Here is a 20999-nt window from a genome sequence, read left to right on the forward strand (position 1 = left end):
TACTCCGGAATATGTTGTGGATGAGAATATGCAGTTCATCATGGCTGCATTAAAAAGAGACAAAGGCAAAATGCCAATGACAGCCGAACAACAAGCCTTCCACTCCGGACATCCTCTAAAGCAAAAACAAGGATGGTCTCAGGAGGAAATAAACAAGGCACTAGAGGACAGCATCCGGATCCAAGCTCTCAAGGATAATCCTGATCTGATGCGTGGAATATCTCCTCTATGTCGTGAAGGCATTCTTCGTGATCATGAAATCGTTCCCTTCATGTACTACGATGTTCCCACCAATGACTCTGAACAGCTCGATCTTCCTCTCTCTCCATACAGAAAATACTACATCAAGTTTGCTCCTCTTCACCCCAATGACGATCCGGAAGTGATTCTCCGGACTGAACGTGAAAGGCTTGAAACATTTTACTCCAAGAATGCATAACCTCTGAAGGAAGTATGGAAGAGGAAAAGAATTACCAAAGTCCATGGATTTGCAAGGAAAATCCTAGTAAAGTTCGAACTCAACTGCCCACTATTTCGATTTCACGTCTTCGTGAACAAACCAACTTACCGGATCATCACTGTTTAACGTGTCAAAGCTAACAAATAAAGGGGTAAAAATAACTCCTTAAACACTACTACTTTGTACTAAAAATGTAATACAAGGTAAGTAGGGTCGATACTCAGAGACACGAGATAAGTGCTTATACCCTTTTTGTGTAAGGTACAAATGAGATCACAAAAGAGGGGGGGGGGGGTTAGATACAATGATTCAAATAAAGGATTGAAGTAATAAATAACAATTGATTAAGTAAAATAAATTCAAGATTTGTAAGTACTCCAACTCTATGCAGGACTAATTAGAAATGTGATTCAAAATATGAAATGATATTTGTTTAATTCCATCTAAGTTGGTATTAGAAATGCTAATAAGCTCTAGCAATTCACATTCACCATTTTAATTAATTAAAATAAGCTCTTTAATTAATTCTAATCTAACTAACCTAATCTAAACAAGTTCTTAAAATAGGTGAAAGATTGCATTATGCTTTATGTGAATTTTACCAACAACATTCAATACTCCTCATAAGCTTGGGAGTGTTAGAATGTGTGAATTTGATTTGTACTAGAATCATTGCAAGCAGTATGATTTAATACTTGTTACTTTTTCTATTTTACAAAACAATTACGGATTTTGTATAATAGATAACATGAGTGATTTAACTCTAACTCAATTGGCCAAAAAGAACTAGAATTGAAATCAAACCTTCAATTAAAACAAAATCAAATTCACTAGATAGCATTTAAAACAAACACCAAGTCAAATGATTGAATTCGCACACACAATTGTCAATACATGAAGTTGGAGAGTTAGGTTTCTAGCCACTTATGACTAGAACAAGCACAAACCTAGAAATTGAAGTTAAAGTCTTACAAATTAAAATCCAAGTGAAATCCAAATGTTTTCAAGCAACAATTGTCTTCAAAAATGATCCCAAAATCGCCTCCTATTTACACGGCCGTGTAAACACAAAAAGTATATTTCTCAATTTGGCCAGGTCTTCGAAGTACACTGCTCATGAGTATGCGTTTACACGGCCCGTGTAAACACAAGGCTTGCATTTACACAGCCGTGTAAATCTCGGTAAAGCTAAAATCTTCATTTTCTTGATATCTTCCTCCTCGATGCTCCACAAGTCCCGAAACTTCATCCATATCTCTTATTCATCACCTCAACTAAGATCCTACCTCCAAAAGTCCCTGAAATATCAGAAAAGCGTGTGAATGGAATTGCATCATGAAAAATCCCGAAAAATATGCAACATGCATGAGTTTAAACCTAAATTCAATGCACTTTTATGGAGTAAAACTACAAAATGGATGCATGAAATGCATCTAACAATCACTGATGCGGATTTCCCCTCGATGAATCCGAATGACATTCTTACTTTGGCTGCTCACTTCCGAGGAATGCAAAACAATGATATCATCATGGGTGCTTTCCATGTTGCTCTAAGCTTCCTCAAGGACTTTGTCGCGGAGTTTTGCAGATGCGACTATGAGCTGGCCCACCTATACGGAACTGAAGACTTTGTTGCGAAAATCAACTTTGTTCTCCTGGAAGCTGAATTGCTTAAAGATGGTCCAATCGATAACCCGGTTCTAGGGTTTGTCTACACAACCAGGAAGACAAACAATAAGGACTTTTTCCGTGTCCTTGAAAAACACCTAGTTCCGACCAAAGCCCTTCGGAAGTTCATTTCTCGTGCATCCAAGTCTAAAGCTTCGGAACAGGTCAAAGCAAAGTTTGTAAGTCAACTGGCCTGGTACATTGAAGTCAGAGAATGGTTGTTCAGAGCCTACACCTTCATCAAAGAAGAAGCTATATAACTGAATGGATTGCTAAGTTCACTTAGGGGGAGATTGTTGGAACCTGAAAGTGAACCTCTAGCAATCCTAAGTCCAAGTGATAATTCTGAAGTCAGCATCAGTTCCGAAGTGAAGAGTAGTCCGGAAGTTGTCCAGACTTGGAGAGAAGATGATAAGAAGTTCAGGAGTGAAGACATTCCAGAATGGACATTATGTCCGGAATGTGTGTTGATCCGTAGAATCTGTTTTGTCTCTTTATGTATTAATTACTTTTGTCTCTTTGCATGATTAGACATTTCATAGGACTTAGTATGTTTGTCAACTTGGACAATCAGAATGTAAGAATTATTCCTTTTATCTGGTCCTATGTATGTTTATTGGTTTGTACCATGTTTCACTCACTCCTATTTAAAGGAGCTTTCAATGCAATCTTAAGAGACGGATCATTCATCCACTTTTAGCATTTACTAAGTTATTTCAACTCTCTTTCAAACATTCTTCTTGTTCTTCATTTATTAGCTTTACTTTGATCATTTATTCTCATTCCTCATTTATTACTTGATTATTTGTTGAATACATATTAACTTAGACTTGATTGGTCTATCCAGGCTTGACTAGAACATTTATTAGCAAGCAGACATTGATCTTAAGCATTCACTCAAGGTTTGAGTTTTCAAACCTTGTCCCTGCGCATCAGATCTATTTTGTTCTCTCATTCTCCCATGAACAGTACCAGCAGAAATGACATCTTTTTTGTTGTTCTCCCCCTCTAGGCTCGATCTCGCTATTTATCAATCACTATCTCTATTTCTCAGTTCTGGTTCCGAAGATATTCACATAAATTTGATTTTTTGGTTCTTTTCAAGTAATAGAACACCCATCAGATGTAGAGATGATTGTTCTTTGAATTGATTGTTGGAATCGATAGAGTGGATGAACAAAAAAAATGCTCTAGAATAAAAGAACGGAAGGACGGGGATGGTTGTGGTCGTCGGCAATAAAGATGATGGTGGTGGTCAGTAGCCGATTGGATGGTTGGCGTGAAGGAGTCTTCAACCAGTGATGAAGATTGATCCTACACCGGTGATGAAGATTGATCCTACATCAGTCGTAGGTCGTATATAAAAGGGGGGAAATTAGGTTAAAATCAATGTAACTAGCAAAATTATAGGGAGTATTTGTGGAAGTTATTTATCAAATGACCTAATTACCCTTATTTATTTATTTAATTATTGTTTTTTCTATTAAATTTTGATTGGTCCACAACCAACCATACATTCATACAATACTTAGTTAGAATACATGAACCTATCTTTCTCTCTCTCTCTCTCTCTCTATAAATATATATATATATATATATATATATATATATATATATATATATATTACCAAAAATATTAAGGCGGTTCATTTATATTTTTTAAGATGGTTCACAATATTTTATTATATATAACTTATTAAAAAAAAGTGGGCACCATAAGTGCATATAAACAATAAACTTGTCATTGTGTTTAATTCATCTCTATTGAGTATCCATACACGATCGGTGTTGTTTTGTTTCCACACCTCATAAGTCATTTCAATCCATAAAATCATTTACACAACAAAACATATGCATATACATGTTAAGGTTTAACCCATAAATCGTTTCAACATCCTAAAATATCGAGCTCCAAACATTTTATCTTTAAAAAACTCATATTCAGTTAAGCGTGTAGAAAATAGAGGTTTAAAGATGGTTTTATACCAATTTAAAATGGTTTGAAGACAATTTCCCAAAAAACCCATATTTGATAATTGATTTTTGTTGTACTGAGGAACTATGTATGTATGTATGTATGACTATGTATGTACATTCAATTAAGGTGTATGGGGGGTTAGGAGTTTAGGGGTCCTTGCAACGTAGGAGTTTAATCACCGTTGAACCACATCAAATATGTTCCATAAATCAAATCACATCAAGAACTCATTTTTCCTATACCAACAACATATTCAAACACATAAATTTTGGGCTAAATAAATAAATAGAAACCCACATTTAAAGGATCTGAGAAATGAGTGCCAAATAAATTGAAAACAATATGCATAGTAGAATTGAACAACATCATATTTGGTTGTTCATATCAATATGAAAATCAAACCATATGCAAATGGTGACAAATGAGGTGGAATATGTGGTTCTAAGTTCCGACCTTTTAGGTTTTCATTCTTGATCTAGGTTTGTGTTTGGGTTTTTGTGCAATCTTTTCAAGATTAGGTTTTTTCCTATCAAGAATCAATAAAAAAAGAATTAAAATGATAAAAATATCATTTTATATAGATTAGGAACCAACTATACAAGAAATTTCTGACTGACCCATTGGAAGGAAGATCAACACTTAGACCAGCTGATGTTTTAATATTTGGATGGACTGGAGGAAAACATGCATGCGTGGATCTAACAGGGGTTTCCCTTCTTGTGGGCTTGGGGAGTTGAGTTTTCACTGTGGGGCAAGCTGCTTTAAAAGCTGCATCAAGCAAAGTGGCAAAACATGAGAAAGCGTACATGGAAAATCAACACACGTTTATACCCTTTGCATTTGATATTTTCGGTTTCCTTGCGCCAGAAGCTGTGGAGCTATTCAATAGAGTCCAACGGATCATGCATAGTAATGTTATGACTCCAATATCTATAGGTGTTGTTTTTAAAAGAACTAGTTTTGTCATCCAAAAAGGGGTTGCGGCACAACTTGTTGCTCGTTTACCTGCTACGTCTATGTAAATCTTTCTTATGAAAAAAAAAATTTATGGACAATAAATTAAATCATTAAAACCACTAACTATCTTAATACAAAAAATTAGGAACTGAATTTTATTTTTTGTTAAGGACATGAACTATTTATCTATTTATGTAGATTTGTCTAAAATTTATATACAAAAGTCAATGAACTAAAGTTCAAAATACATTATTTGTCTCGCATAAATTGCACATAAAATAGTATATTTTTATTCGGTTTTTATTTAAATCAAATATTTTGAAAAGCAACGTTTGAAGAGATATATTATATGTTATATGTCAACAGTTTAATAAATTTCCCTTAAAAACGACACGATTATTCAGAATAGGAAATAAATATTGTTGATAATTGATGTTTGTTTATTTAGTTATTAATTTAAAACATATCTTTGAATGTTAATTTTGAAATGTATTCGCTAAAAAAATGATTTAGAGTGTTTATTTACGTATAAAATTGAAGTTAATAAATTCCATTTTTAGTTCATGATTATTACTTTTATAACTGAAAATAATGTACAACTCTTAAAAATATTGTATATTAATGCAATCATTTTGAGGGAAGGGTAAATTTGGAAACTCGATTACAAGTTTGACCGGAAATGTTGAATTCTAAAATTTTCCACACGCCTATTTGATACATTGTATTTTAAAGCTTTCCATGCCTCCCTATAAAAATGCAACCGCCGTAGCTTTTACATGCCGGAATCCGCCCGATAAACACCGCCGATGGCCACCATCAGCCACCTCTCACTATTCCTTTTCTTCACTCTAACCCTCTCCGTTCACGCCAAACTGACTCTTAACGCCGCCGACAGCCATGCCCTCATCACAATTCTGGAAGACTTAGGTGTCTCAGGCGAGCTCCATCGACCGGAAAATCTCTGCTACACCGACGGAATATTCTGTGAGCGGAGGATTTTAAACGAATCTTACGTCCATAGAGTGACTGGGATTGTGCTCAAAGCTCAAAATCTGAAAGGGTTTATCTCGCCGGCGATTGGGCAGTTATCGGAGCTCAAAGAACTGTCTTTCCCTGACAATTACCTTGTTGATGGTATCCCACCTCAAATCGCCAACTGCCGGAAACTTGAAGTTCTGAAAGTCCCCAATAATAAACTTTCCGGCCAAGTCCCAGGTGAATTATCTTCTCTACTCCGCCTCCGTATCCTCGATCTTTCTTCCAATAAGTTTTCCGGCAACTTGGGTTTCTTGAAATATTATCCAAACCTCGAAAAACTCTCCCTTGATGATAACATGTTCACCGGAAAAGTACCGATTTCATTGCGTTCATTCCGAAACCTCCGGTTCTTCAACATCTCCGGCAATAGTTTTTTGGAAGGCCCGTTACCGGCGTTGAACAAGGTGGAATCTCCATCGCCGGATCTGAAGAAGACTAACTACAAACGTGTTCCAAAACGTTATATCTTTGCCGAATCAACAAATTCAACTGGAAACAGAAGTTCCGATTCAAACAATCTCCAAGCTCCGGCTCCGGCTCCATCTCCGATGCAAACACCAAAGAAACATAACAAAAACAGAAAGAAAACAATGGGTGTGATCCTTGGGTTTTTTGTTGGATCAGTTGCAGGAATCATTTCCGCGATTATCATGTCAGTGATATTCAAACTGGTTGTAATCCTGATCAAAACTAGAGGGAAAGAATCCGGTCCGGCGATTTTCAGTCAATCGATCAAGGCGGAGGAGCTGGCGTTTCTAAATGACGACGAAGCAGTAGCAGCACTGCAAGTCATCGGAAGAGGCGGATGTGGAGAAGTATACAAAACAGATATCCCAGAAGGAAAAATCAAAACAATCGCCATAAAAAAAGTCATACAAGCTCCAAAAGACGCAGCAGAGCTCACCGAAGAAGACACAAAACTTCTCAACAAAAAAATGCGCCAAATCCGATCCGAAATCCAAACCGTCGGCCAAATCCGCCACCGGAATCTTCTCCCATTACTGGCTCACCTTTCCCGACCAACCTGCCATTACTTAGTCTACGAGTTCATGAAAAACGGCAGCTTACAAGACATCATACAGGAGGCTAACAATGGAACACGAGAGTTCGACTGGCCCACAAGGCATAGAATCGCCATTGGTGTTGCATCTGGGCTTGAATATCTCCACTTGAGCCACACCCCTCGTATAGTCCACCGTGACCTAAAACCTGCAAATGTTCTCCTTGATGACGACATGGAAGCTCGAATTGCTGATTTTGGGCTTGCAAAATCAATACCTGAAGCCCAAACACACATGACAAGTTCGAATGTTGCAGGGACTTTAGGGTACATAGCACCGGAATATCATCAAACGATGAAGTTTACAGATAAATGTGATATTTACAGTTTCGGTGTGTTGCTGGGAGTTCTGGTGATCGGAAAGCTTCCATCTGATGATTTTTTTCAGCACACATCGGAAGTTAGTTTGGTGAAATGGATGAGGAAGGTGATGACTTCGGATAATCCGAAAGAAGCGATTGATCCAAGCCTTTTGGAAAATGGATACGAGGAACAAATGCTTCTTGTTCTTAAGATTGCGTGTTTCTGTACATTGGATAATCCAAAAGAGAGGCCGAATAGTAAGGATTGTAGGGTTATGTTGGCTCAGATCGATACTCCTAATTTAGTTTCACAAAATGTTAATTAATTTATGTGAATTTCCATTTCTAAATTGTATTATATTATATTTCAATGAAATATATCGTTTTTTTTAACTCTGAACCAAAAGGGTATTGCATTTATACTTTTATAATAATTTTATAATAATTTTACAAGTCAAATAACGTGTTTATGAATATTCCCAACCATTAAATGAATCAAAAGACTTTTTGCGTATAGACGATTAATCATAATCGATTTTGAGCATGACATCAAACTAAAACGACTACAAATAATAATTAAAAAACAAATCTATTAATAGTTATAAACATGTCCATCTTCAGGTTGGTTAAATTTACCACCACCTTCCTACAAAACAACTTAAATAAAAAAAGATTTTCTTTTTAGTTGTGTATTTTAATTTATATTTTATTTATTATGATATACAAAATAGAGGAGACTTGATGAAGTCGTCCAAGTCACCGACTACGACCCTAACGACAAGGCATCAATATCATTGGGGTTCATATCATAGTAGTGCCTTATTTCTTATTTTTCTAATAATTATTAATTATCTAACATAATGATAGATTCGTGATTTCTAATCAATATGTGATACAAATACCATTTATCAGGTTAATCTGGATATTTTATATTTACGTATTTCATTAATTTGATTAATAAACTATTCCCTTTTCAGTTTATTTAAGCAGAGAAAATTGCAAAAAAAAAAAAAAAAAAAAAAGTCCTTTGATTTTTTCTTTTTTTTTGTCTTTTTCTTTTTCAGGCCACGCGATTTCAAAATTGCAAGCATCGTTCCTTATCTTTTCCCTTCCCAACGGTATCTATTCACCGAAGGCCACAGTAACCACACCCACTTCCATCCCTTTTCTCTCCATTTTATTTATTTAGTAAGTTAAAGGTTTTAAATAAATAAAATATATATATTATTTGTAAGCTTAGGGTTGAATTATGCAATGACCGTAATTATGGAAGTGGTCTTTGCCTTAAGAAATTGTTTTTACTTTTTACAATGACCTAAGTACTATATTAACGTTGATTAGTCATTCAATTTTGGTTTGTAATGGATATGCAATTGTAATGTTTTTGGTAATGAATTTGGTTTGTTGATCATCAACTTTTTTGGTTTGTTGATCGTCAATTTTTTTGTTTATTGACACAATTGACCATCTGTAATTTTGGTTCTACAAAAAAACTTGTACACACAAATCCCATGGAAAATAAGAAATAATTCTATTAAGCAAAAACTGAAAGCAAAACATGAGATATTGGTATGAGAACTTTTTAGACAAAAATTGCCATGATTAGGCATATTGCTATTAAGCCAACAATGAAACTAAAAATGACATAAATAGGTACTAAACTTAACAACATTAAGAGCAAAGAAAATCATTAAGTCAAAATGACAATAAGCCATAACGTGAGGCAAAACATGTCATGAGTAATATATTAAAGAAATAATGACATAAAAACCCTTAAGTTTTGCAGAAGTGTACGTATTTACCCTTTTGTGGATTTTAGATTCACTAATACCGGGTACTTGCACTAGTCCTTACGTTTTTTCCTTAAACTAGAACTACTCCCACTTACAAATGTACCATGCTTTCCCTTACAAGTTAATTATAATCTAAATTGTTACATTTTTTTAGCATTTTACTACATACCTTGTCTTAATAACTTGAAATTTTCACCATATCCTCACCATCATAGTTTCTAATAGCTTTCTAAACTCCCTACTATCTCGTCCTTTTAAGCTTTCCAACATGTTTGCAGTGATAAGGTGGGATCAAAATGGTTGGGCATAATGGCTTGGTCCACTTAATTACTCCTGCCATTTATTGGGTGTACCTTGAAATGATACATATGCCTCCAAGTGTCCAACCAATAAATTGGATGTGTCCATCTTTCAGGTTTACTATCACATGCTTTGTTCCTCCCCAAATCCCATATTATGGTCACTTCATGTTTGCATGGCATCCCAGTTACTACTTCCCACCTTCTGAAAGAGGAAGACCTTTCCTTCATCTCAACCACAAATTGATCATGCAAATGAAATGTGACTTGGAAGTACTTTTACCCATGAATAAATACAACATTGTACTTTGGAAAGTTCTATTTTGATGACCATGAGCTTTGTACCATATGGTGTTAGTGGTCCCTTCCACTTCATTATAACCTTTTCCATATTTGCAATTTTTTTCATCAAGTACTCACGGATAAACTTTAGTGCAATGATGATGGGTTTGTCTCTTCCATCATCTAGTTCACTCTTCAGCACCTCACACATAGTATTTAGTTGCACATCATAATATGATACGCCAAAACATGTATTATAATATTAGTGTAATTCTAAATGGTCTAATACTTGAACCTAATTTATATGCATACTAACAAAATAAACAATACATGAGAAATGTGAGTGCTAGGAAGATTTATTTCAACCATTCATATGCATCATTGTTTAACCTTTTCAGATCCTTTTTACCATTAAAATGTTACATATAGCATGTTGTAGCCTACTGCCACAGTAGTTCCTTATACACATTGTCTTTTCCAGTTGACCTTATTCTTATGAATATGTCATAAGTAAAACATGTAATTTGCACATGGAAAGGGTTTGTAATTACTAAGATTACTCCATAAAATAATAAAATAGTTAGAAATAATTTCATTTATAATTAACAAGAGTAATATTTACATATATTTAAAACAATTATGCATTTTAACTATCATAAACAAAAGTGAAGTTTGATATTATTAACCTAAGCATAACAAAAATCGTGTCCACAAATTTGTATTTTCCACCTTAACTATGGCATAGACCATGGGGTAGATACAATTATTTGGGTCAACACTATGAAATATATTGCTTAGTAAGTGGGTTACTCATGACTAGGAACTACAAAGATCAAATAAATAAAAATTAATGCAAAACGTACAACTACAATTAGATTTGGCCTGGGTAAGAGCCCTTCATAAAAGCTTCGTCTAATCTAAAACTCCATTTTGCATGTCTTAAATCCCTTCTTCAAACTACCAACATGATGACTGAATATATCGTCATCATCATCCTCAGTTTCTGCAAATGCATCGTTGTCTTCTACTTCATTGATTACATGAATTTCATCTTCTTCTTTTGATATGTTAGGATGGTACAATCGTCTTCAATTTCCTTAACGAAAAATTTTAGTACCTTGTCCGTCCCCGCTCCGTTACCCAATCAAGACAGGGAATCCCCGCCCCGTTAGGTTCGGGTCCCCACGGGTAACCGAATCCACGGGTCCAATTTGCATCCCTAATTTTGAATATGACATCAAACCAAAAAAGATTACGATTAATAATTATTTAATAAATCTAATAGTAATAGTTACAAGCATGTCCATTTTCAATTATGTTGGTTAGATTTGCCACCACCTGCCTACAGAAGAATCTAAATAAAAAAAACGTAATTTTCTTTTAAAACTATATTTTATTTATTATGATATACAAAATAGAGAAGACTTGATGAAGTCGTCAAGGTCACCGATTACGACCCCACCAAATCACCAATTGTCCAATTCCGTTGGGAGTTGGTTTAATTCACATTTATAATTTTGCGTTGGAAGATTAATATCATATATACATTTTTTTTTCAAAGAATAATTTCCAATCATCCGAGATCCGATAAACATTGATTTTGACGTAGTAGCGTATTTCTTGATTTTTTTTTTTTAATATTTTTCAATTATTAATCATAAGGTTGGAGACCAGATGCCAGTTAAAAAAAAAAGGTTGGAGACCGAAGGTGTTGTGATACCTTTACCATTTTTTTATTCCATATGATGACACATTTACTATATTTTTTCCATTCCATATAAGCATCACCTTATTGTCTTTTTTTTATGGCTTCTTGTCTCACATAAGGAGTGGTGACCATGATATTATTATTTTTTTCAACAATTTAAACAAGAAACTTCAATTTCGTTAATCTAAATTAGAAACAACTTCAAATAAAAACTTAAAAAATATAAAATAAAAAGCATAACATGAAATAAAAAAAATAAAAAAAACCTAAAAACTTAAAAATACATAAAATATAAAAACATTTTTAAAAATAAATATTGGCAAGTCAGAATACATCAACTCGTACACAATCCATATAATTATTCGTGTGACGGGTTGGCGGATTGGAAACATCAACCCGCACACGACCCGTCTAACCCGTTTAGTTATATGGGTTCGTGGGTCAGATTCGGGTCGGTGAGTTTGCGAATTGACCCGTGAACCCAAATATTATTTGTGTAATAGTAAGGATTAGTTTGATTTAGGGCATGCAACACGTACACGTAGGCTGATAGGCATAGTCACATAACTTAAAAAAAAGTCATTTGAGAATATGAAAAGACAAAGAAGTTTCAAATCAATGTGGTGCTTAGAAAAATGTTTCTATTATAAGATATTTAGATAGATATAAATATAATATATTATACTGTGAATTTTTCACAAGGAGGTCTTGGGTTCAAATCTACTCAAGACTCATTCCAGGGTGGCCAAGAGGGGGTTATGTAGCAACGCTTGCAAATGCAAAGACAAAACGTGTCCATGTCTTTACCAAATAGTGAACCACCTCCGGGGGAGTCTATTCTAAAACGGTAATATCCTTTAAAAAAAATTAACGTTGACCCGCAAACCCAAATACCAACATGACCCATTTATCTGGCTGGTTAACGAGTTGACGAGTCAGAAATCTCAACTCAAACATGTTTATTTTCGTGTCGGGTTCGTGTTGAGAATTGTCACCCATAATAAAACCATATTTCATATTCACAGTACACATAATGATAAAAAAATTTATTACTATTAATAATTTATAAAAAAAATGTATATTATTTCAACTATTACTAATAATTTATTATTGTTCCTTTTCATAAACATTGTCAAGATACATGGATTGTTCTCACATTAACCGAATATTTAATTTACTTTAATTGCTTCAACTTTAGCATGAAATAGTTTGTCTTTTAACAATAAAAAGTATATTAAACGCCTGAAATTGAGAATTACAAAGATGAAAATTGAAAATTACTCGAACAAGAATGTGTCATCAATGGGAATTATTTGATGGTACTTGTAACATCTTCAGTGGTAACTAAATATTAATAGCAATGGGATTGATTTTTAAACATAACTTCAATATCAGAGAAACAGAGAGAACGACACAAATATTTTATAAAAGGACAAATGTCTTGAAGGGAATCTTTGGCCAAAAAGCAAGACATGGTATACCAGCCAAATAGATACAAGTTAAAAATAAACCAATAGATGCCAAACAGATATTGTATCCTTCTATCTAGAGGGGATCATATGAAATATATGGAAACAAGGTGCTAAATTTTAACATTTCGAATCACAGGAATAAGATTCGTGTAAAATGCAAAAGAAAATGTTGTGTCCATACCCCTTTTTCGGGGCACTAAAATAACACCCAACAAGAAAACATGTGATATATCATAATAGGATGACCTTGTAATGTTTTTGACTTGCATTAGACTGGCATGAGATTGAGACAGAAAGTTGCAACTTTTTATCCCACCGAAATAGAGAATCAAGGTGGAACATGGACTCTCTTAATCTCTTGTCTATTTGTCTATGCAAAAGACATTCATTAGAAATAATCCTCAAAAGCTTGTCTAGTTAAGTCCACACATGTCCAATCCAATCACGCTTTAGTGTAACAAACACAGCCTAAAATAGCATTGTCATCATCATTTAAGATTCATACATAACACAAGATGTAGACACAAGCTAGGTGCCAAGCAACAAGCAACAATAATTTTGGAAAGAGATTTTAACCACAGAATAAAGCCAAAAAGATGATTACTAATCAACAATGTTGATCAACCCAAAGTGTAATAATATTATGTATATTGATAGATACTTCTAATAGCGAAATCATCGTCTGTTAGCATAAATCATCTTACGGCTGACCACCTTTTAAAATTAAAATCCAGGTCATAAACTTTTGTCCTAAACACATTTAAGCTATAAAATATGCATAAAAACAAGCTATGATTCACGGCATGCATCAGACCAAAAGATGGACAAATTTGATCAAGAAATGAAGGAGATTAATGGATCATCAGGCAAACCTGAGAGCGATGAGAAAGAGAAGGTGTCACGTGGATTATTAGGGATGTTATTTGAACATGCCGACTGGAGTGACATGGTTCTAATGGCATTGGGAACATGTGGGTGCTTTGTAGATGGATTAAGTGTGTCTATAATGATGTTGGTTTTCAGTCATTTGATGAATGTTTATGCTTCGGTTTCTTCTTTAACACCCGCAGATGTAAATAAGGTTAGTTGTCCATGTCAGCAAATTAACTATACACGATGTAGAATGCTATTAGCTAACCACCACATCCATCGGTTTTGCAGTACGCTCTTGCGTTTATCTACATCGCTATTGTTGTGGGTGCAGGTGCTTTTCTAGGTAAGGTGGGCCCGTTTGATACACAGTCTAGGACATAACAGGTTGTACTGTGTTTAGACCAAGACTGAGTCGGTTGTCAATGGGACGATACTGTTATTTTTTGTCCCACCCAAAAGGGTGGGATAAATAATTGCTCGTTTGTGCAAAAGACGTGAATGCCCTCCTCGTCATCAAAAATAGACATTTAACATGGATTGACATTAAACAGAGGGATTTTGTTGGGGTCGAACAGCAGAGAGGCAATCATCCCGTATACGCACCAGATATTTAAAAGCTATTTTACGCCAACAAGTAGGATACTTTGACACAACACTTGAAGCATCACGTGTAACTACAAGTATTTCAACCGATATGATAAATCTACACGGAGTCGTTAGTGAAAAGGTGATCGATCCATTTCTCTAAGATTTCAACATGTTCTTTAGCGTTATATACTTTTAGTTTAAGGGCACATGTGGGTTTCTTTTCCAATAAGATGACATTTATCCTTAATTTAATACAATTTGATGACATTTTTTTAACAGATTCCAAATTTTATCACAAATATATGGATGTTTATAGCGGCTGAGATAACGGGTATGTATTTGTGTTGGAGATTGGCGATTGTGGCGGTCCCCGCGATGTTTTTGTTGATTCTTCCAGGGTCAATTTATGGAAAGCGGTTATCAAGCAATGAAGAGAAGCTACAAGAAGCTTATGCGGTTGCTGGTGGGGTTGCAGAGCAGGCTTTTTCATCAATAAAGACAGTTCATTCGTATGTTGGAGAGGAAAAAATGGTGAACCGGTTTTCAACCGCGTTAGGACCCACTTTGAGTCTTGGGATTGAACAAGGTTTACTGAAAGGGATAGTGTTTGGAAGTGTTGGAGTTATATACGCAATTTGGGCGCTTTTAAGCTGGTACGGGGGCGTTTTGGTCATTGACAAGGGGTTGAAAGGTGGTGATATTCTTAGCGCGGGAGTTTGTGTTATCTATGGAGGATTGTAAGTATAAGACCATTTTGGTTTTTTTAAATTTTGCCATTTTAGTATAATATAATGGTTTGATCACTAATTTGCAGTGGATTGGGAAGTTCTTTCATGAACATCAAGTACTTTGCAGAAGCAAGTATTTCAGCAGCCGTGATTAGTGAAATGATTGAAAGAATCCCAACCATAGATTCTGAAGATCAACAGGGGACAACCATAGATACAATCAAAGGTGAATTGGAGTTCAAAGATGTGTATTTTGCATACCCATCAAGACCTGAAAGCTTGGTTTTAAAGAAATTCAACTTAAAGGTGAAGCCCTGTCAAACTGTTGGATTGGTTGGTAGCAGTGGGTCAGGTAAGTCAACAGTGATAAATCTGATTGAAAGATTCTATGATCCTCTTGAGGGAGAGATTCTGTTAGATGACATCAGCATAAAGTCGCTCAAGTTAAATTGGTTACGTAGACAAATCGGGTTAGTGAGCCAGGATCCTATACTTTTCGCCACATCAATCAGAGAAAATATTCTATTCGGGAAAGAAGATGCCACAAGTGAAGAGATTGTAGAAGCAGCTAAAAGAGCAAATGCTCATGAATTCATCACGCAACTACCCAAAGGTTATGACACACAGGTAAGTGAGCACTGAGCCACTGAGCACTTATCACCTTCTTATAACTTTCTTTAAGTTTGATTGTGTGTTTAGTTTATCTTCTGATTTGTTTTCTTAGGTGGGAGAATTAGGAACTCAAATGTCGGGAGGGCAGAAGCAACGGATTTCAATTGCGCGGGTCCTACTTCGAGATCCAAAAATCTTGCTTTTAGATGAGGCCACAAGTTCATTAGATTCACATTCTGAAAAAGCTGTACAACAGGCTTTAACTCAAGCTTCAATTGGAAGAACAACACTAATCATTGCACATCGTTTATCTACCCTCGATAATGCAGATGTAATTTTCGTAATGCAATCAGGTGAAGTAATCGAGTCCGGATCACATAACCAACTTGTTTCGAACACTCATGGACCATATTCAACCATGGTCCAACTACAGAACACATTGTCGGTCAATGGTCAGACTGTATCACCATCTCAAGAAACCAAAATTAAGACATTAGATGATGATAATGATGATGATGATGGTTTATCAATGAGAAGAGAGAAAACGAGACTGATAGTAGATAGTTCTTATCTTGAAAAAGATAGGAATCTATCATGGAAAGAATTGATTCGGATGAATGTTCCTGAATGGAAATCGGCTCTAATTGGTTGTATAGGTGCTTTACTTAACGGATTAATTCAACCATTACTCGCGTTTTTTCAGGGTGCAATGCTTTCCATCTTCTTTCTAAACAACCATGATGAAATCCGGTCTCAAACAACAACATTATGCTACATTTTTCTAGCCATTGCTGGATCTTCTTTCATCATCGGTGTGATCCAGCATTACTATTTTGGAATCATGGGTGAGAATTTAACGAAACGTGTCCGAGAGTCGATGTTTTCAAAGATCATGAGTTTTGAAATCGAGTGGTTTTATCAAGAAAACAACAACACGGGAGCATTATGTTCGAGACTTGCTACAGACACAATCATGGTACGAAACCTCGTAGCAGATCGATTGGCGTTTTTTGCACAAGCAATCTCGGCTTCCATTTCAGCTGTTATTTTGAGTATGATTTTGTCTTGGAAACTTGCTCTTGTTGCTGTTTCCTTACAGCTAGTCATCATCGTGTGTTTTTACCTAAAAGCCCTTGTGACAACGGAAACCGAGAACAAGAGCAGTGAAATAGCAAGTGAAGCGGTTAACAACCATAGAGTTATCACCGCGTATCATTCGCAAGAGCAGGTTATGAGGCTGTTTGAAGAGACACAGAAAGGTCGAAAAATGGAGAGTGATAAGAAGAATTGGTATCAAGGAATGGCTTTGTTTGCTAGACCATTTTTAACTAATATCAATATTGCCATTTTATATTGGTATGGAGGAAGGCTTCTTTATGAGGGAGATATAACATTCAAACACCTTTTTCAGACATTCTACATTGTGGTGTCAGCAGGGATGATAATAGCAGAAACCGGGAGTATGACTGGGGATTTGTCATTGGGAAAAAACGCTTTAGAATCCTTGTTTATGATTCTAAAAAGAGAAGGCAAAATGCAGACTCCAAAACAAGACATGATAATGCCTGAAAGGGTAGAAGGGCGTATAGAACTGAAAGAAGTGGATTTTTTTTATTTAAGCAGACCCACAAAGATGGCACTTAAAGGTCTAAGTTTAAAGATCAATGGTGGTGAAGTTGTTGCACTTGTTGGAACAAGTGGATCTGGAAAGTCAACAATTATAGGGTTGATCCAGCGATTTTTTGACCCGTGTAAAGGGTCTGTGGAAGTTGATGGAGTGGATATTATCCGCTACAATCTGAGGGCGTTAAGGTCATTTATAGCATGGGTTAGTCAGGAGCCTACTTTGTTTGCAGAAACAATAAAAAAAAACATTGCTTATGGGAAAGAGAATGCAACAGAAGCCGAGATAATCCAAGCAGCAAATCTAGCAAATATCCATGAATTTATAAGTTCAATGAAAGATGGGTATGAGACTTACTGTGGTGAAAGAGGGGTGCAGTTATCAGGTGGACAGAAGCAAAGAATCGTTATTGCTCGAGCAATTTTGAAAAATCCAGCTATTTTACTTCTTGATGAGGCCACAAGTGCTTTGGATTTGAGATCAGAGGCACTTGTTCAAGATGCTCTTGAGAAAACCATGGTTGGTAGGACATGTGTGATTGTAGCTCATCGATTGTCTACAATTCAAAGATCGAATAAAATATCAGTGATTGATAATGGAAAAGTTGTAGAAGAAGGTTCTCATGATGATCTGTTAGCTAAAGGTAAAGAAGGTGCTTACTTTTCTCTTTTCAGTCTTCAACAACAAAACTCCCATAAGTAGTAGAAATTGAAGTGAGCCTGTAATAAACTTCCATTACCTGCTATAAAGTTTTATATGGTAGCTATTTTGTAATCAAAGATGCAGTTTTTTGTAATCAAATCTTGTTTAAACTTGAATGATAAATCCATCAACTTGTTCATATAACAAATGTACGAATGAAAATAACAGAACCATATATGTACAAACAAAAGTGATTCCGTTCTTATGCCCACAAACAAACGATTCCATTCCTGTCCGATGTAGCCAACGGTTTCCCAATTCCACTCCAAGAACAACACAAAACGGAACCCGTATGTTCCTTAAGTGTACTGACAATATTACCCTTGGCAATCGACCAAACATGAACAACACCATCAACAGATCCAGCAGCAACATAATTATCATCAGCACTAATACAAGATCGACTCCAATTAGAAGCAACTCTATTCCCATTCGCCCTCAATGTCCCCATTACTTCAAGAGTCCTCGTATCAAACAAATTATGCAAATTATCCCTCCCACTTGTCAACACTGTATTCCCATTTCTAGAAAGAGAAATAGAGGTCACAGCAAGAGAATGAGCCGCAACCTCACTCAATAATTTCCCACTCTTCATGTCCCACAACCTTAAATGCCCATCCATGTGTCCCGAACAAATCGTCTGTCCATCTGGCGTGAAAGACAAAGTATTACAATTACTCGGGAAGATAATCGTGTTGACACAATACCCTTTGTTAAGATCCCATATCTTGATTGTCCGGTCATACGCTGAGCTGGCGACATGGCGATTAGAGAATCTGCTGACATCAACAGCGCATACTTTATCTTTATGACCTGTGAGGGTGTGGCGAACACGACCCGTATTTGTGTCCCATGCGTATAAGTTGTTGGAGCTGCTTGCTGCTATTAGACACGTGTTGTCATTTGTAAGGGTGAGATCAAGGATGGATCCTATGCAACCGTGGTAGGTTTTAGTGAGTTGACCGGTTGTTGTGTCCCACATTTTAACAGTTTGGTCTTGTCCTCCGGTGAGTAATTTCCCGGAAGTGTTTTCGAAGAGGATTGAAGCACAACCGCCTTCGTGGGCGGGGATCCGGTGGTTGCAGGTGTTTGGTATGGTGGACTCCACGTAGTATTCGGCTCCTTCTTCACTTTGGCGGACTACGCCATCTATTTGTTGTCTTGCTAGTTGTTCGAGTCCACTGGCTTTGAGCTTACCTAGCATGTCTTCATATAAAGCATTCGCCTGAAAATATAAATTTAAATATAAATATGAATGAAGAGTCTGAAGCAAATTAAGTAAAAAAGAAACAAGAACTAAAGCATATACCTCGTTAAGGCGTTCAGCATCCTGCATTTTCTGCAACATCCACCGATCAATCAATGTCTTGTTTTCAGTCTCTGCATTGATAGCTCTAGCTCTCATCTCTTCATATTGAGATTTCAGTTCCTTATTCTCACCCATAAGCAATTCTAGGCCTTTAGTCTTTTCCTCTAGAAGTGCAGCCAAGCGAGAACATTCATCCCTGCATAACAGTCATCAAGATAATATTATTGTGAATTAAACCACACAGAAGGAAAGGGGAGAACCTTGCTTGAGAAAGGTCATTTTCAAGATTAGGAATTAAGGCTTCTTTCTCCTGGACTAAAGATTTTGCAGCCCTAGATTCGGCCACTTCCACCACAAGCTGCTCAGATAATCGAGATTGAGCTTTGTAACATTGCTGAAGTTCCAATTCAAGAGTTTCTGCTTTATCCTTCCATTCTGAACCCTTCATGTTGCATATATAAAGAAAATCAGTTATATCAGATTGGCATACCAAGACACTTTAACTTTCCACAAACCTTTTTGACACCTTATTGTCTGCTTTCCTTCCAAATAAATTTAAAGCATGTAAATATTATATATGAACAATTGCTATAGCCATAACGTTCTTGATAAAATTCACATTAACTCCTTGAATGTTTACAAAACTGTCAGACAATTAAAATGCATCTGAACACAAACAAGTTGTGAAAAGGAAAAAAAAAAATCCAAGATTGCAGTATATGTGTGCATTTGAGTACAGAAAGGGAACCTGAGAAGCAATAGGTTTAGAAAGAGCTATAATAGCAGGTCCGTGAGCTCCCTCCTCCAGCAGATGCCGCTTCCGAAGAGCCTTCAAAGCATGCTTTATTGCTTCTATCGCAATTTCGTCTTCTGACCTAAAAAACGAACTCGATCAATCAATCAATCAATATTCAATCAGAAACAGTGTAAGCAGATTCAGTATATGAAATTTGTCGATTCTCAGTTGTACAAGTGATTCATAGAATAGTTGATGTTCATCGAAGCCTGGCGAAACGATTACTTACATGATGATGATTAGGTTACAATCCTGATTGGAGTAATCGATTTAAATTGAGGTTTTAGGGCTTTTGTGTTAAAAGGGTTTTCTTGAGGGAACGAAATTATTTGTAGATGAAAGTTAGGATGAAGTGTCTGAATTTTTAAAAGAGTGGATTACAAGATTCCTCCCTCGCGCAAAAAATAATAATAATTATTATATATATATATATATATATATATATATATATATATATATATATATATATATATATATATATATATATATATATATATATATATATATATATATATATATATATATAGGGAAGGGTTATTTGGAAAACAAAAAAACCCTAAAAAAACCTTAAAAATCATAAAAATGCATAAAAAATACTTAGAGATCACAAAACTTTTTATTGAATTTTTTTATGAAAAAATCGCAACTTTTTTAGTAAAATCGCTGAAAAAAAAATAAAAAATCAATTTTTTTTTATAAAAAAAAAAGAGGTTTTTTTTCAAAAAAAATTTCAGCGATTTTGTATTAAAA

At 35.5% G+C, this 20999-nt stretch overlaps 3 protein-coding genes and 1 pseudogene across 3 annotated transcripts; 3 read left to right on the forward strand and 1 right to left on the reverse strand.

Annotated features, from left to right (window-relative positions):
* The first annotated feature begins 5798 nt into the window (after window positions 1-5798).
* LOC145127187 (leucine-rich repeat receptor-like serine/threonine/tyrosine-protein kinase SOBIR1 pseudogene) lies at window positions 5799-7856 on the forward strand (annotated as a pseudogene).
* A 5906-nt stretch (window positions 7857-13762) lies between these two features.
* On the forward strand, window positions 13763-14638 carry LOC145113841 (putative ABC transporter B family member 8). The gene is made up of 3 exons (XM_079049891.1): window positions 13763-14098; window positions 14179-14233; window positions 14442-14638. Exons 1-3 carry the CDS (start codon window positions 13838-13840, stop codon window positions 14636-14638), a joined length of 513 nt encoding a protein of 170 aa, XP_078906017.1. The 5' UTR covers window positions 13763-13837.
* A 134-nt stretch (window positions 14639-14772) lies between these two features.
* LOC145127242 (putative multidrug resistance protein) lies at window positions 14773-18222 on the forward strand. The gene is made up of 3 exons (XM_079062485.1): window positions 14773-15215; window positions 15293-15833; window positions 15931-18222. The coding sequence occupies exons 1-3, from the start codon at window positions 14785-14787 to the stop codon at window positions 18142-18144; spliced, it is 3186 nt and encodes a 1061-aa protein (XP_078918611.1). The 5' UTR covers window positions 14773-14784; the 3' UTR covers window positions 18145-18222.
* A 33-nt stretch (window positions 18223-18255) lies between these two features.
* On the reverse strand, window positions 18256-20615 carry LOC145127303 (autophagy-related protein 16-like). The gene is made up of 5 exons (XM_079062543.1): window positions 20479-20615; window positions 20202-20328; window positions 19714-19895; window positions 19454-19649; window positions 18256-19369 (listed from the first exon to the last, which is right to left on the reverse strand). Coding segments are annotated over exons 1-5 (1530 nt in total). The 5' UTR covers window positions 20481-20615; the 3' UTR covers window positions 18256-18346.
* Between the last annotated feature and the right edge of the window lie 384 nt (window positions 20616-20999).

Source organism: Lactuca virosa, chromosome 1 (assembly GCF_052849685.1).
Source record: "Lactuca virosa cultivar CGN04683 chromosome 1, Lactuca_virosa_CGN04683_v6, whole genome shotgun sequence".
In the NCBI taxonomy this organism is placed as follows: domain Eukaryota; kingdom Viridiplantae; phylum Streptophyta; class Magnoliopsida; order Asterales; family Asteraceae; genus Lactuca; species Lactuca virosa.